Source organism: Phyllobates terribilis, unplaced genomic scaffold (assembly GCF_046119375.1).
Source record: "Phyllobates terribilis strain yellow unplaced genomic scaffold, ASM4611937v1 Scaffold_4__5_contigs__length_816908805, whole genome shotgun sequence".
Lineage (NCBI taxonomy): Eukaryota > Metazoa > Chordata > Amphibia > Anura > Dendrobatidae > Phyllobates > Phyllobates terribilis.
In genome coordinates, this window is record NW_027362764.1 from 696,865,676 (window position 1) to 696,883,353 (window position 17,678).

General features: G+C 38.0%; 1 protein-coding gene across 6 annotated transcripts in view; it reads right to left on the reverse strand.

Annotated features, from left to right (window-relative positions):
* Positions 1–17,678, reverse strand: part of RUNX1T1 (RUNX1 partner transcriptional co-repressor 1) — a 167,680-nt gene that overhangs the window by 16,241 nt on the left and 133,761 nt on the right. For 5 of the 6 annotated variants that reach the window (XM_073679576.1, XM_073679579.1, XM_073679581.1 and 2 more), the window contains exons 7-10: positions 17,583–17,668; positions 15,297–15,501; positions 7,948–8,016; positions 2,319–2,509 (exon numbers count right to left, since the gene is read on the reverse strand). In XM_073679576.1, the coding sequence (XP_073535677.1) occupies positions 2,319–2,509; positions 7,948–8,016; positions 15,297–15,501; positions 17,583–17,668 (551 nt within the window). The remainder of the gene's footprint in view (positions 1–2,318; positions 2,510–7,947; positions 8,017–15,296; positions 15,502–17,582; positions 17,669–17,678) is intronic. The other variant, XM_073679582.1, reaches the window with a different exon arrangement.

A 17,678-nucleotide genomic window follows, 5' to 3' on the forward strand; every position in this document is an offset into this window, starting at 1 on the left:
GGGGAGCCCGGGGGAAGAGAGAACGCCCAAGATTGTGGGTCCCCTTGTAGGAGCGAGATGACAATTCCCACCCTTTGTTCTTCACTCCCCAATGACCGAGGCCGCAGCCGAAAGTACAACTTGCATGCCTCCCGGAAAACAAAAAACTTGTCCCGCCCCCCAGTGAACCTGTCAGGGAGAGCTACTTTAGGTTCTGGTCCGGCTTGCTCCTGAGGATACAAAACCTTGGACCTAACGTCCGCCAGCTCCATGGACAAACTCTGCAACTGCCGAGCTAGACCGGCTACTGGATCCATGGTAGCTGGAGAAAAACTAAGTGGTCGGTGAAAATATCACGCTGTCTCTGTATACTGGAGGTAGGGGGCCTAAGCTGACCCTAAGCTGGGGCCCTGACTAATCCCTCAACCTGGAGGTACTGTTAAAGGTACAGAGGTCCAGGCCGCCAGCGTAACCCCTACCTCCTGAGGATCCCTGCACCTAAGTAATCTAGTCCTGAGAAGGACCCCGATCACAACAAAAGGGGACAAGTAATAATATGCCCACACACAGTACTTAGACGAACGAGACAGTACAAGGGAAAAACCAAAACCACCTTGCATACAAAAACTACACAACTACAACAGAGGGAACACCAACCGGAAAGGAGATAAATGATAAAGCGAGGAAGGGAAAAAACTCTCCGAATACACTTATCTCTGAAACTCCAAATACCACGATCCGCTCTGTTAGTCTGCATGAAATGCTTTCACCGACACTTCCCTAACAGACCAGCAGGCATTTGAAGGAGTCTCACTACAGCAGCATTGATTGCAGCTGGGCGAGGCTGGACCTCGTCTAGCACAGAGAGAGAGAGAATTAACTCCCTCACTGCCGAAAAACACAAAGCACCAAAAAGTCAGCTGCGAGAAGTCAGGCTGTGTAATCGTGACGATCTTCGTGGCGACACACCCGTGACACATACAGAATAATGGGCCCCACATAGTGCTCCATACAGTACAATAGCCCCACATAGTGCTCCATACAGTATAATGACCCCACATAGAGCTCCATACAGTACAATAGCACCACATAGTCCTCCATACAGTATAATGGCCCCACATAGTGCTCCATACAGTATAATGACCCCACATAGTGCTCCATACAGTACAATAGCCCCACATAGTGCTTCATTTAGTATAATGGCCCCCACATAGTCCTCCACACAGTATAGCAGGACCCTGCATTGTCCTTCATACAGAATAATGGGTCCCACATTAAAAAAAAAATACTCAGCACAGCGGGCACATTGCAGTTACATCATCTCGCCCACTGCACTGAGATGTCAGACACAGAGGGATAATGGTGGTGGAGGGAGCGTCAGATGATGCTCCCTCCTTCATCATTGCTTTCAACTGTATCGGCATCCGGGAGTGCGATGCCAAGTGTGGGGGGGGCCCGCCTGGTATCACGGGCCAAATATATTCACACTGCGAGCCATATTTGGTCCGCTGGCCAAAGTTTGATATATGTGACTTAAAGGGATTGTTCATTTTTATACAGATTTTTTGGGGCTTCAGAAAAATGTCTGCAGTAACTCTGTAGATTGGAAAATTCAGGCAGTGTTAATGACACAAGATTTCTACAGTCACTCTATGTTAGGATCCCCATTGATTGCCAGAGTAGCAGTCACATGCCGACTACATTCTCATCTGCTTCTCTCCACAGAAATTGCATATTGACGGTCACTTAACTATCTATCTATCTATCTATCTATCATCCATTAATCACATATCTACATATTATCTATCTATCCATATATTTATTTACTTATTTTACTCACTTATATAGTGCCATTGATTCCACAGCGCTTTACAGACATTATCGTCGCTGTCCCCATCGGGGCTCACAATCTAGATTCCCTATCAGTATGTCTTTTGAGTGTGAGAGGAAACCGGAGATCCTGGAGGAAACCCACGCAAACATGGGGAGAACATACAAACTCCTTGCAGATGTTGTCCTTGGTGGGATTTGAACCCAGGACCCCAGCGCTGCAAGGCTGCAGTGCCAACCACTGAGCCACAGTGCTGTCCTATCTATTATCTATTTATTATCTATCCATCTATCGATCACATATCTATCCATCTATCTATGTATCTATTTATCTATCTAATAATAATAATTCAATATAAAAAACCTTATGTTCCAGATCAGCTTTAAAAATAAACCACACAATAGTCTGGAATTACTTTTTTTCTGAATTCTGTGTGTACAATACAAAATGTTCACAGCTGACATAAGGTGGGGTCTCTGGCTTTAGCTGGCGTTTCTATCTTTTTTACCTCGTTTGAGTCTTCTTGCTGGTTAATGACGGAGAGTGCGTCCTCTGCAGCTTGCCTCTTTGCTTCTGCCACCGTCCTTTCCATTTTTGCTCTTTCTGTAGTAATCATTTCATGTGCTTTTCTTTCTGCCTCCGACACTGCTTTTTGCAGTTCTGTCATCGCTTGTCTTTTCACCTCGTTTACTGCTTCCTCTATAAGACAATTAGGATATTTCTGTGAATCTACATGCTACGTGGAGGTCCACAAAGAACAATGGAGAACCCAAACTGTTCAAGGATAAGAAGCTGTGTGACAGAAATACATGAGTCCTGAAAAAGGACATGAACTGTACAAACCCTGGGAAATGCCAGACTTTTCTATTATCAATCTTTATTTACTAAAATAAGCTGCACTTACACCTCAGGGGTCACTACAAAGTGCATATACCCAGTGCACCTTGAATGCAGGACATATACTGTACATTCATGTGTGGATATATTTCTCATGTGCGGAACCAATCATAACAATATCTATTCAACTTTATTTATACGATAATTAATTAAAACATAAATAAAAATAGCACAAGTATACAGACATGGTAACAGGGTTGGGAACTAATTTGCACAAGCCATAAAGTTGCAAATAAATATAGTGCAATACAGGTAGGGTAAATGTAGGGTCAAAAAATGCCCAAAGTACAAAATATTCACATACCCAGTAATAAAAAAGCCATTACAGTTATTTAAAGTGGCCAAAGAATATGATCAAAAAGATTCATTGGACCCAGGTCCAGCGGTCAGGTTAGGAATCTGTAAACGGGCTGCTCAACCAGAGCCTTGCGCGCCTCCTCCTATCTGCCGTCATTCCAATGCTTACTAATCAGAAGTATTGCTGGGGAGGAAGTTTATATGGTGCTGGTCCAATGATCACGAATTACTAACGTGGCCACTAGATCAGTTTCCTGCAAATCTTCAAATCTTTTTGATCACCACTAGTTACCTGCATATCCAATCATATGGGCAAAGGATGAATGATCATTCATTAAACTTGTATACCCATCTAGACATCTCCCCTATGTGTTGTTGTTCCATGTGTAGTCATACCTACAGTCAACTACTAGCGATTACTGAACTTTCAAACATGGCTGACCTATTTTTGAATGTTTACTATGGTTGAATTCACCCTTTTATGTCACCTTTAGATTAATATGTTTGGGCAACTTAAAGGAAACCTATCATGTCAAAAAATGCAATTAACTTGCAGATACAGTGTTCATTTGCAGGTTAATAGCATTTTAAAGCTAGGCGGCAGCTGCACTAAAAGCCTGGCTACTGGGGGGGAAAATGATTTTATTCCTCCTGGCAGCCTCCAGCTTTTAGTCATAGAGGTGCGGCCGGCTCGGATTCAGTCATAGTGAGCGGAAGCTGTAACCACGTCCCGGCACTGACTGACAGCGAGCTCAGCAGTGATGAACTGTAGAGCTGGCTGTCAGTCAGTGCTGGGGCATGCTTACAGTCACCAACTATATACTGAGCAATGATTGCAGACGCGCCTCTATGACTGAAAGCCAGAGGCTGCCGGGAAGAATAAAGTTAATTTCCTCCCGGTAGCCAGGCTATCAGTGCGGCGGCCACACGGCTTCAGCACGCTAATAACCTACACATTAACCATATATCTGCAAGTTAAGAGCATTTAACATTTGGACACCACAGGTACCTTTTAAATGTCAGCCTAATATGAGACTCAGTGGTCATGAGTATGAAACCTGCAAGATTTCATGCTGCTTTCTTTTAAAACAACATTAAAGGAGTATTCCCATCTCCAAGACCCTATCCCAATATGTAGTAGGTGTAATAATAATAATATTAGCAAATATCTTCAATTACAAGTGTAGTATAGTATTTTTGATTCACTATCTCTTTCCTCATGTGCAGGCATCACAGGACCTTAGGTATCCACGGTTACGACCACTAGCAACTAGCTAACTGTGACTTTATCAGTGGACGTAACCATGGATACCCAAGGTCCTGCGATGCCTGCACATGAAGGAAGAGAGATAGTGAATCAGAAAAAATATACTACATTTGTAATTGGAGATATTTGCTAATATTACTATTATTACACCTACTACATATTGTGATAGGATCTTGGAGATGGGAATACCTCTTTAAAGATAAATGGATCACTTTGTGCACTTTGGTCTGCGATTCATGTCTCCGTGGACAGGAGATGCGCGAATAACCTGAGGTTCTGAGTTATCGTTTGAGTCGTCGGCCTGGTAGGACGTCATGTATATTGTGTGCAGGATGCAGATAAAACACCAGCCTGACAAATCCTAAGCTGAGCCTGGGATCCTACAAGGTAAGGAATTTTGTGCAGCTCCTGCCCAGAGAGCACTGACCTGGGCTGTGGACTGGGGTTGCGTGAAGCGATCTGCTCATCTCTAAACAACACCGAAAAGTATTTTTTTCATAATAATTTTTCATAATTTTTTCATTGCTGCTTTCTAACAGTAGATTCTATTTATGGACCAATAAATTAGCCATTTATTTTTGGCGCGATAAAATAGAAAAGGCTTATACTCACCTCCCATGCCGGCACCATTCCAGCAGTGTCGACACTCGCATTCCCAAGCTCTCATGCGGTCATTATGACACGTGAGCCTGACGCCCAATCAAACCACACGAGAGCCCCGAGAATGCGAATACCGACATTGCTGGAAAGATGCCGGCATGGGAGGTGAGTATAAGCTTTTTTATTTTATCGGGGCCAAGCGTGGGGTATGAGAAGGGGTTGTCCAAGTAGTGGACAACTGTTTTAATGGGCAACCCATAACACATAAGAGACCAGCACAATATATATCACACTATTGTATATCAACAAAATACTGCAATCAACATGTGCAAACATGTTAAATATATTAAAAAACACAGTTATTTTAAAGTAAGACTTATTTAATTCACATATTTGGATTTGCATATGTATTCTGATATACCAACCTTTAAAAATACACATTAAAAACATAATTAATAATTGCCCGATGGTCATATATACTAAAAGTCAATGGAAAAATAGCTACGTTTTACAATCACCAGCATACGTGATTAGTTTTACCTCATTAGATGTATAATACTGCCTACATTATATTTTTCATGAGACAGATTTTTTTTTAAATTGCTAAAGCTAAAATATTCCTAAGGAATCTTTTTCGTGATTTCTTTGTTTCTTACTTATGTCACAACACAAAGAAAATACCTTTTTATTCTAAAATAATAGAAAGAAAAAATGTAGTAAAAATAAATGAAATAATAAAAAATGCAAAAATATGTGGTTTTTTATAGATTTTTTTCAATCGCTTATTCACTACAAAGACAGACTAAAATACTTCATTTAAAGTAAAGATCTAATTTAATTATCAAGGAAAGATATCTTCCACTAGATCCAGTTTATCTAATTTTCATCTTTATTCAAACCAAAATGACAATGAATAATTGAAAATTTAATAAGCAGTAATTATTAACTTGGCAAACGTTGTACCAATTAACACCCTATTAAAACTAATTATGACATGTTTCATTCAAGTGTTTTCACCTAATTGTTTCACTCGCTTAAAAAGCACCTTAATTAAATGTTCTGTTTAATTAAGAACATAGATTTCTAATAGAATCATATTACCAGATATTAAAAATTAAGAACAAATGATTACGTTTCAGGAAGCAATCTTTAAAGACACTGGAAACCACTGAAGATATTCATTTTCCCACACACCATTAGCAAAACATCCGAACGGGTTTTTTTTTTTACTTTTCTTATTCTCAAATTTAAGATTATAAAATGCAACTATAATTTGTAATCATGACAAATAACCTTAGAATTTCTCCTGAAAATGAAAAGGCTGGAATTCTAAAATATATTTTCTTTATCTTCATGAAAAATGTTTTTTGTTTTTTTTATTAAATCAAAAATTGTACTTGTATTTTTCTCCAATTTTCAAAAATATGTTTTGAACATAGTGAAGCCGGTGGTTCTTAATATGAAACCCGTGAATAATGCAACCTGGGCCTAATTTACTTTGAATATTCAAGGTGAATTAAAATTCTATCTAAGTGGCAATACAGGACAATAATTTTTGCTTACGATCAAAGCTACAGCTTGACTAATTGTATATGCTAATCAGGCAATTTATATTTAAATTATGCATTCCTATTCTAGTCCCACAGGCACGCACAGATCTGCGCAGAGAATTGATAGGATGCTCACAAGGTGCTTGCATATTTATTACCAAATGCAAACAAAGCTTGCTTACCGAACTATAGAATGCGGTATCCGTCGTCTTTTATTATGATGGTTCCAGTTTATTTTTAACTTAAGAGATTGATTCATCACAAATTTTACAATCAATGCAATTTCATAAGAGCGTAAATGTGGAATACTGACTTTTTTTCTTCTTTAAATGTTTTATATTTTAAAACACAGTAGAACTAAATAATTTTTTTTAAATACAACTATATTCAACGCATTTCAAAAATAATAGCGATAATTTTTTAAAATTATTTTATTTCTAATCATTATTTAATTATTTTATTTATTTATTGTTCTTTTACTATTATTTTAGTTTTACTCATTTGATTTTATTTATTTATTATTTGTTTTATATTTTTTTAATTATTTATTTTAAATTATTATTTCATTATTTTATTCACCATTTAATTACTATTATTTTATTATTATCAGAATTATTTCATGTTTTATTTAATATTTATTTCATATATTTTTAATTACCGGATTTATTTTCAATTATTATTTAATAATTATATTCACAATTTAATTACTATTAGTATTATTTATTTTATATTTTTTAATAATTTATTTGTAATTATTATTTAATTATTTTGTTCTCCATTTAATTACTATTATTATTATTTTTTTTTTCATTATTTATTTTAAGTTATTATTTAATTATTATATTGTCATTTTTATTATTATTATTATTATTATTATTATTATTATTATATTTATTTATTTATTTATTTTTAATTGTTAGTTTTAATTTACTTTTCTTAAAATCAATTTTGTTTTCTAGGGGTAAAACAGCCTAATAATAATAATAAAAATAACAATGAAAAAAAAATGAATTTACAAAAAACATTTTGTTTTCTGGAGTGTAAAACAGCTTAGAAATAATCCTAAAAATAATAATAATAGAAAAAAAATACCCAATACATAAAAAGCTAGAAAAAATATTATATCGTTTCATTGGTATGATGCTTCAAATAGCAAACACTAAGCCCAGTAGTAGAAAATATGGCACAAAGGGCACACGTTTTGCCTATTAATTCATCTTAAACATCATTCACCATTTTAAATGGGTTCTTGAAACATTACGGACGCATCTCAACAATACAGGCTAATGGGACCATGCATAGTAATGACACAGCCAACATAAAAGATCAATAGTATCTCCTGGGGTTGAAGATTTTCTACAAAGGAATTCCACAGTAACCCATATTATAATTTTGAGCATTTATTACGGATTATTGCAATTTCGCTCTGTTACTAATCAGTCTGTTTTTTGATTCCTCACATCAGTGCATTAACAACTGCACACATCTGCCAGAACACTAGGTCTGTGTTTTTAAACAATCCTTACCAGCTTTCTTCCAAATTTCCTCTGGCACATATCCAGAAGCGGGCCTGTGTAGGAATTCCCGATGCGATTCTGCAGAGGAGGAAGAGAGAGAAAAAAAAAAGAACACATTGAGAGTATTGCTCATTTGTTAGTACTTGAGACTGACAGTAAAGCCCACTCTGATATCACGCTGCAAGTATTGTCTACTGTACACAAAAATCTCATTGTCACAGCTGTTTCATGCCTTCTGTAGGAATGTCGACAGCATAACACCATGACATTCTCTGACAGATTGCAAATATTCCAAAGAAATTAATGCAAATGGATTTTTCGACAGCGAGCAGCACTGACTGAGCTGTGTGTGAGCGCGGGCGCACAAATATCAGCGTCAAGCTTGGCTGGCGTAAGAACGGGGACGATCTTTTTAGTTTATGCGGACACAAGGCATATTAATTAGTGGATTTTAACATTTATATAGATTCTATAAGTTCCTTTAACATTTCGACAAACTCATGTTTCCTTATCTATGGACGATGTGATCACATTGCTTGTGATTTACTATATGTCAGGGGTTATCATATAATAAATCATAGAACTGTACACTGGGTTCTAATATCCTAAAAGGGTAAGTCCATCATCATCACCATTTGTTAACTGCTTAAAGGGTTTTTCTGAACTTGGGGTACATGTCTGAAATCACTCTATGCGACTGCCGACTTGTGAATCTTTACATTGCTTGTACTGTGAAGATTCTCTGGTACTGGGAGTGGACAGTCATATGACTGCAAGTATGCGATTTGCATACTTCCATCCACAGTCCGACTAGACATGTTCAGCCTCGCTCAATACACTTGCATTGAGCAAGGCCACGAACGTCTAGTTGGCACGTGACCACATGTATGCAAATAGCATACTTACAGTCACATGCCTGCACCTCCTGGCAGCAGAAACAGAGAATCCTTACATCGCTCAGTGCATGCAATGTGAGCATTCACAAGCCTGAAGACTTGTACCCCAAGGCCAGACAACGGCTTTAAAATGCATCTAAAATCTAAAATAAAAAAACTTTACAAATCGTCTTCTGATTCCTCAGTAACAGACTACAAACAAGCCATGTGTAGTCTGATCCTGCAGTCACATTGCTATCCATCAGTTCCTATTTCTTGCTAACTAAGATATGTAAGTTAGCAGCAAACAGGACGGATAAAAGGGCTTAAGACTGCAGGATCAGACTACACAAGGTTTGTTTGTAGTCTGTTGCCGTGGAAGTAACATCTAGAAACTGCAACAATGATACTTCCTGTAGTGTAAAAGTGTTTATTCACCATCTAGCCTAACCAGCAGCTAGTTATACTATTTACGACAGCTACTGCAAGTATTATTGCCACCAAATAATTTTCTAATATGTTTGCTACATTTATTAATTAGGAAGCCTGATAACATTGAGCAATATTTAAAGAGTAACTTATTACAAATCACAGTTATTCTTCGGAAGTGCCGGGTCCTGACACCCTCATTAATCAAACACTGTGTAGAAGTGATCAGCTTCTCCAGTAGCCATGCATACAGTGGTTTATGGACTCCATAGACTTTCTATTGAGCCTATACTGTACCTAGCCGGGTATAATATGTTTCAGCAGAGATTTTCACAGCTAAAAACAAAGAATAAAATCAAACACCCCTTCACCAGATCATAGCACAAAAGTACGCCTTCTTTCATGCCACTCTACTAGCACACAGATGGCGTCATAAAGGAGTTTGCAGTCACAATGGTTTGGCACTGTAGGTATAGTAATAGTAGGCAGCAGCTCTCACTTTCTCCGGGTGTATGTGATTTGTCCGAAGGGAGAGAGAGTGAAGTCAGCACTGATTGGATGCAGGGATAGCATGACATAAAAATGTCACACGATCCCCAAGAGTGACAGTGCTGACACAGCTGGAATGGTGCTGGCAGCGGAGGTGAATATAGGTGTTATTATTTAACTGGGGGCAAACAAATGATTGAGAAGGGGTTGTCCGAGTAGTGGACAACCCCTTTAAAATGTCTATATCAATAAAGGGTTTCACGTCATAAACCCATCTTCCATGAGAATGAAAGCGAAATGTTGTAACCATAGAAATATTTCAGCGTAAAGAGCGAACTCTTCCAAGAACAGCTTAGCCAAGCTGCTGAACAGCTGTGAAAAATATATGACAAAACTATGTGGTATTACAAATTAGCCACTAAAAATACTTTGTTGTGATTTTCATCAGACTCAAATTATATCTGATTATTTGCAGTGTTATTCTATCTGGGAGTCTGCTAGCCAAAATACTGGAGTTAACATTTAGCTACACGGAGTAAGTCATATTTTCTCATTAATAAGGAGATAAGGGGGTGATATGGGACTGCCTCAGACGACCAAAGATAGTTACAAGTAAAATAGAGCAATTTGTAAGGACTTGAGCTTATGGGCATACGTCTCACAATGTTATATAAATATAATCTCAGTAATAGAAATCTCACATGGGAGTCTGCTTTCTAGACCAAGGTACATTGAACCCAAAGTAAACTGTTCAATGGCAGACTGCCAATGCTGTGCAATGGATTGTTATTAGGTAAATGAATTAATGGGGAGAGCAGAGGAGAATATTGGGGTCACCATCTACCCACAGACAACAGCATTTCACAAAAAACAGATGCACTCATGTCTGCCTGTAAAGATTTTAGCTAAATTTAGCAATAGCCTATTGCATTTTAGTAGTTATTGTTCAATTTCAAGAATTAAATTTTCTTTAGTTAGTAAAATGTGATAGGTTAGGATGTGGCAGCCACCGATGTGGAGCCCAATGAAATGGTACTAGATGATGTTTTGTGACATTGGTCTGTTCAGCTCACAAGTCTGGCTTAAATTGTGATGGGGGACAATATATGTTATGTCTCATGTCTCCATTGTCTTCCAAAAATGAAGTCAAGCTGGTTGTATATGTTAAACCTCTAACAAACCCCACAAACTTGGCCAAACATGCATGTGTCCTTAACAGGGAGGAGAAGGTAAGCTGCTGAACAAAAAGATCGGCACTAAAAATTCAACATTCCCAATCCTTATTTCTCTCCGAGTCAGGAGGCCCACATACACAATAAATGGTTTACTGGTCCCCTCGTAAAGTTCCCCCATACACAATAAATAGCTGTTAGTCAAATAATCGTTTAGCCGATCATTCCACCAACAGGTGTCTCTCCTAAGTCCTCAAAACACAAAAATGTTTGGCTCGGCCAAGCGCTCACTTGGAGTACAAAAGGATTGACTATTAGAAATCGAATGTGTTGGATCCTTCTTTCTCCGATATCATCTGTTGGGGGAGAATTGAGGGCCAACATGCACATTAGACTGTTGGCTGGTCCCGCCAATATTGGCAGGTTTAGAGAACGTTAGTCTAATGTGTTTGAGGACCTTGTGTCCATCTTTTGTGGGGAGTGGAGTACTGAAGAAGATTCAGAATGGTATATCAAGATAAGTTGTACTAGTCATACAGACAGCACGGTGGCTCAGTGGTTAGCACTGCAACCTTGCAGCACTGGGGCCCTGGGTTCAAATCCCACTAAGGAGAACATCTGCAAGGAGTTTGTATGTTCTCTCTGTGTTTGTGCGGGTTTCCTCCGGTTTCCTCCCATACTCCAAAGACATACTGATAGGGAATTTTGATTGTGAGCCCTGATGGGGACAGTGCCAATATTGTTTGTGAAGCGCTGTGTAATTAATGGCGCTATGTAAGTGAGTAAAATAAATAAAAAATGTAAGTCTTTAGAGATTATTTTATCGTTGGAACACCTTTTGAAATAAATAGAGCACATGTGGAATTATTTATATTTTTGTAGCGTCTGAAAGAACCATCAAATTTAAGACTATCTAGAACAGGCAATTTGTGTGATATTTTTAGATTATTCAGGAAATATTCCGAGATTTAACAAAAACTTTGCTGATGCTTTGTGAAAGTTCTTTGAACAAAATGATGGCTCAAACGCCACAGCACAAGAAGATCCAAAATGGACAAAAAATGGACAAAAATATTCTAAAGAAATAAAAGAGTGATCAGAACTAATCAAATTGAGATTGTTGAGGGAGATATTTTTCTATGCTCCCATTGAAACCAATTGGATGTAACGGCTAATAAAATATAACTTTAGTTTGTATTCAGTTACGCAACAGATGTTAGTACAATGTGAAATGTGTCAAGGCCAGTGAAAGTATGGAGATTCCGAATCTAGATTTGTGGATGTGACTAAATGTTTCTTAATGTTAGACATTGCGTTTATGGCTCACTGGCCCTTTAAATCATAAATCATATACTAATAAAATGTAACACAGCCTCTACAAAATGATGGAATCTAACAGAAAGCAACACATGGGCAAAGCTATGGCCACTGAGGAAATGGTATAGACAATAAAAAAACAGGTATTTGTGTTGGCACAAATCACTTGCTGTAAAATCCTTAGAAAAACAAAACGTCCTACACTATGGATTATTTTATATTTGGTGTAAAAACACATAAGCTGAACCTTATTTAACCTAAAGTTGAAGGAAAATCATAAAAATGTGGGTAACTTTATTTTTATAAATCCTATAAGTGACGTTTGTGAATCCAAATACGGCAGCAATGGGAGAATCAGCAACGTACAATTTCAATCCTTTATAGAGGAGAGGAAATGAATGGCGTCTGTTCTCCAAATATCATGATTCAAAGAACACAAGTTCTTTGAATCTTGAAATTTGGGAAATTTGGAGAACATAAAGCAGAAGAGGATAGATGGTTTGCTTGTATTCAAGTCTCTATATCATGTTTATACTAGATTAATAAATTTGCATGGCGCAGCCTAACAAGGATCATAGTGCCAAAGTAAGGGCAATAAAACATGCAATGGTTAAAAAAAAATCAGATGATGACTTGAAGTTTTTGGCAGATTTTAGGATATGTAATCCAAGTGTAACAAAAGAAGAATATTACGATTACAAAAAGGTTAACATCTGTGTGTCATGTATTATCCAGATGCGAACACCATAGTATATATCAGCCACTGGCTCCCATTGAACAAAATACTATGCTGTGTTGTATACTTTTTTTTGTATAAAGTTGTACTGAAATGTCTAATTTTCTATGTTTTTCAATATACAGAAGCAGCATTGTCTAACCTAACATGATGCAGGAAATATCTGACACCAGACTTGACATGTTCAATGGCTTTTGCTGTGCTAAAGGTCAAGTTACAGTTTTCTGCATCAATATATTTTTCTGAATTATGGTAGCGTTATTAGTTTTGTGCTATATTAGAAAATGCTACATCTGTAGCTATAGTAAGGTATATCTGATATGTGTTAAAAGATCACCCCTTTGGCTTAAAGGGGTTTTCCCATGAACAAAAGTTCATTTTAACCAACAGATCTTGGAATAATAATAACTTCCACAATTGGATTTGTTTAAATAAAATGTTCCTGTGCTGAGATAATCTTATAAATGTCCCCTGCTGTGTACTGTGTAATGGCTGTGTCTGACCGTACAGGAACATGGTCTGATCATACCACAGCTCCTGTGCTGAGATAATCTTATAAATGTCCCCTGCTGTGTACTGTGTAATGGCTGTGTCTGACTGTGCAGGAACATGGTCTGATCATACCACATCTCCTGGGCAGCGGAGGAGGGGGGAAGATTATACAGACATTACAGCACGGGATCACAAACAATTCTTTCTTTGAAGTAAAACATTGCTTAAAAACAGGCAGGGAAATATTTTACCTCACAAAAAGAATCAGCTGCAATCCTGTGCTGTGATATCAGTATACTTTTTTGCTTTCTCTCCTGCCCAGGAGATGTGCTATGATCAGACCATGTCCCTGTACGGTCAGATACAGCCATTACACAGTACACAGCAGGGGCACATTTATAAGATTATCTCAGCACACGAACATTTTATTTCATGACATACAATTATGGAAATTATTAATATTCCAAGATCTATTGATTAATATGAACTTTTGTCCATGGGAAAACCCCTTTAAGTTTTAGTTTATATAAGTTTATGGTCATGTTTAAAGGGTATCTGGAAGTAAGATTAACCCTCCTAAGCTGTCTATATAGGCATGCAGGTCTTCCTAAAGGATGTGGTATGGTTACGCCTTTACGGATGTCTGGCCGTGTGCGGTATGTCAGACAGCTGAGATGTCACAGTATCAGGGAATCCCTGCGACCAAGGACTTCACTTGACTTCTACTATGATTGTTATAATCCTGTGATTTAAATAAAGCTGTGGCCGTTTTGACATCCAAACTTGAGGAAGCTGAATAAAGTGACACCATGATATCTGTGATCCAATGTCTTATTCCAGAGTAATCCAAGTTTTTTATATGTAAATGAGCTGTTAAGGACAATGGGGAGGACACTGATGTGTATGAGAATCCACCCTCAGAGATTATTTTATATGAAGGGGGAGTTACCAGTGTGAGACAGGTAACTAACACAGAACAGTAGAACTGAACTTTGTCTCTTTACAAACACATTTTCTGCAGCTCTTACAGCTCTGCTGTATTACAGCACTGTCTGCCTGTGAAATGGCAGCTGAAGCACTGAGAGGAACCTGCAGATGTGTCAGGTATAATCACACACAGCTCTGCAGTGAGATCAGGACAGCAGAGTGCAGCCATTATATATCACACTGGTAACTCCCCCTTCATGTACAATAAGCTCTGGTGGCAGAGTCTCATACAGATCAGTGTTCAGCCCATAGTCCGGAGCAACTCATTTACATATAAGAAAAATGTTGATTTCTCTGGATTAAGACATTGCAATATTCAGAGTTCTGGGGGAAGTCCGTGAGGGAGAGAGAGGTTTTGTCGCTCAAAAGTCCGGGACCTCTTTGTTTTCAATGGGGTTTGGGTTCTGGTTAAAGTTCAGGTACAGTTCTGGTACCCGAACCGAACTTTGGAATAAAGTTCGGGTCGGGTACCAGAACCCGAACATTCACGGGTCCGGTCATCCCCAATGGGGATCATGGTCAATTTCCATTAACTTCTTTGTGTCGATTTTTGGCACTTGATGTGCACTGGGCACACTTATTTTCTAAGCCAATGGCAATGTATGGACCATGAAGTTACCCTGCAGGGGCTGTTATCTTGCCCTTGCTTAACCAATATAGACAGGCTTCAATTCTTCAATGGTTAAAATCTTAGCAATGGATTCATGATTTTACAAAATAAATACAAGACATGATATATTAAGTAAATAAAACCATCATCAAATGAAATGACTTTTCACATAAATAGCTAAGAAGAGAATGATCATTTAAGAACCTTAGGACAAAAAGTCCAAGGACCCATCAATGGTTGCACTGATATACCTAAGGGGACAGGATCTGGATTCACAGGGCTCTGCTGTCTGGAATGGCTGGTGCTGCTGCTACTGCTACCTTTTTTTAAATCCTCCGCATCACTGTACCGCCTGATCCAGTAGTTAAGCTCCTCCCGGTCAGCTTCCTGACATCGCCGAAGAACAGTGAGGGATCGTCTTGTTTTTTCCACCATATCCATTATGCAGTTTAAAAGCTGGAAAAGATTAAAAAAACACGCTTATATGCCATTGTCTTAAAAGAGCCACAGCAAATACATATAGGCAGATATTAGACACATTGTTTGCGTGAACCAATGTGACAATTGTATCTCATGGTTCCCATTTTCTTTTTTTTTTTCTTTTGTGACAGCATAAAAGAGCCGTGGCTCAAAAATAGGCAGAAGATCTGTCTATGAACATGTAACATTCATTAAGCCTAGCTTCCGAACACTTGGAAAGTGCTTTCATCTGCCATCTGTGATGATGGTAGAGTTATTCGTTTTAAATATATTATGACTTGGTAATCTTGCATACTTGAAATTTGCATAGGGCTGATCCAAACTGCCATGGAAATGTACGCCATTATTTAGCTCTCGACGACAGTACATGAAGACAATGTACGAGGCATAAAGATGATATATTGTAAATGAGTTAGGCAAGTGAAGCATAACGGAGGAAAAAAATTAATTCAGGCAGCTACTATGCTGAAAAATTGTCCAAACAGTAACGCTCTACAGAGAAAGCTGGCATAATTCTACTTTACATGTGACATTACATTTTTCTATGATTCAAATCCTGTATTTTTTTTTTATCTGGTGATATACAAATTATTGTACTACATCAATGTTGCTCCAAGTTCAATACCATCTACTACTACTAAAGTTCAGTGTAAGTTCAATACCACATACTAAAAAAAAAATAAAAAATAAATCACCCAAGAAAATTATATTGCAAGTTTCCACTTTTAGACATGGTCTGCACTCCTGGCTATACATATTAGATGGCTGTTGGCCCAACTATGCTTCGGCCAATTGTTTGGCTGGCAGCCATCTCAGCCAACTCTCCCATACACAGGAGTGTTCGCTTGGCCAAGCGCTCCTATGCCCTCTATGAGAAAGCCGCCGACTGACATCTTGGCTGGTGGCTCATCTCAGCAAGAACAATGCAATCAGCACTCCAAAACTGGATGTGCGCAAAAGAGATCTCACTAGACCATCCGTTGACCGGCATCGACATAGACATTAGACTGTTGGCCGAATCCTTCGATATTGGGAGGTTCAGCCAATATCAGTCTAAATTGTATGGGGGTATTAATGGACTACATGTTGAGTATCTAGGTTCTTGATTGTGGTTAATTAAAGCCAGGGCCTCCATCAGAGAAGTTCAGGAATTACTATAGTCAAGGGCCCACACTCACATTTCGACTGCCAATGGTTTACCACCTGGGACTTACCCAGTTATACTTATTGACACTTAATAAACAATAAAATGTAAATCTTAAAGCTGAAAAGTTCACAGGAAGCAATTAGTCTTCTATCCTCCTTTAGAGGCCTCCAAATGTATGACATGAGTCTATAAAAGTGCTTAAAGAGGACCTATCAGCTGGTCAAAAGTGTCCAGCTTTTGCTCTTATTTCATTCTCACTACTTCTCAGTGTGGGTTTTTATTTTTTTATAGTTCCAGAGATATGGAACTTTATATGTAGGGTACCCAATATGTTAATTTTAGGGTCTTTTTGAAATGGGCATTGCCTATAGGATTCTCTGGGGGTATGTCTTTGGGCTGCTCTGCATAATTACTCTTTGGGCAATGCTCCCATGGTCAAAGTCATAAAAACAAACTGACCAAAAAACTAATGGAATAATCAGGGGAGCAGCAAAAAATAAAATAAAAACACAAACTGACCCATTTTCGCTTTGTAACAGACCTTCTTTAATAGTCATACATATTCTCTTTTTTTTATTCCCTCAGGAACTAAAAATCCTTCCAAGTCTTTTTGCTTTACCATGATCTTGTGATCCTCCCAAACACCCAAACATCCTCCTTATATTTCTCCATTCCATCTATATAATAGGTTACCAGGAGGAATTGTTGGAAGAACTTTGGGGGAAAGAGGAAACATTTATATTTGGGGCCTAAATTATTTCTTCCCTGACTAGAGGACAGACTTCAGTATCATTTCAAGAAAGGTATACAACTTAAATTCAAAAGGAAACCATAAAATAAAATGATTTTATATTGACTATAAATTCTTTTACATCTCGTATATCTTACAGAAATATAGCGAGGTTCTTACATGATCAAGGTGCTTCCATTCTTCTGCCCACTCTCTGTCTGTTAGCCTGTGGTCTATCATTTCTTCTTGACGTGCTCCATGCAACCCTAGACAAAG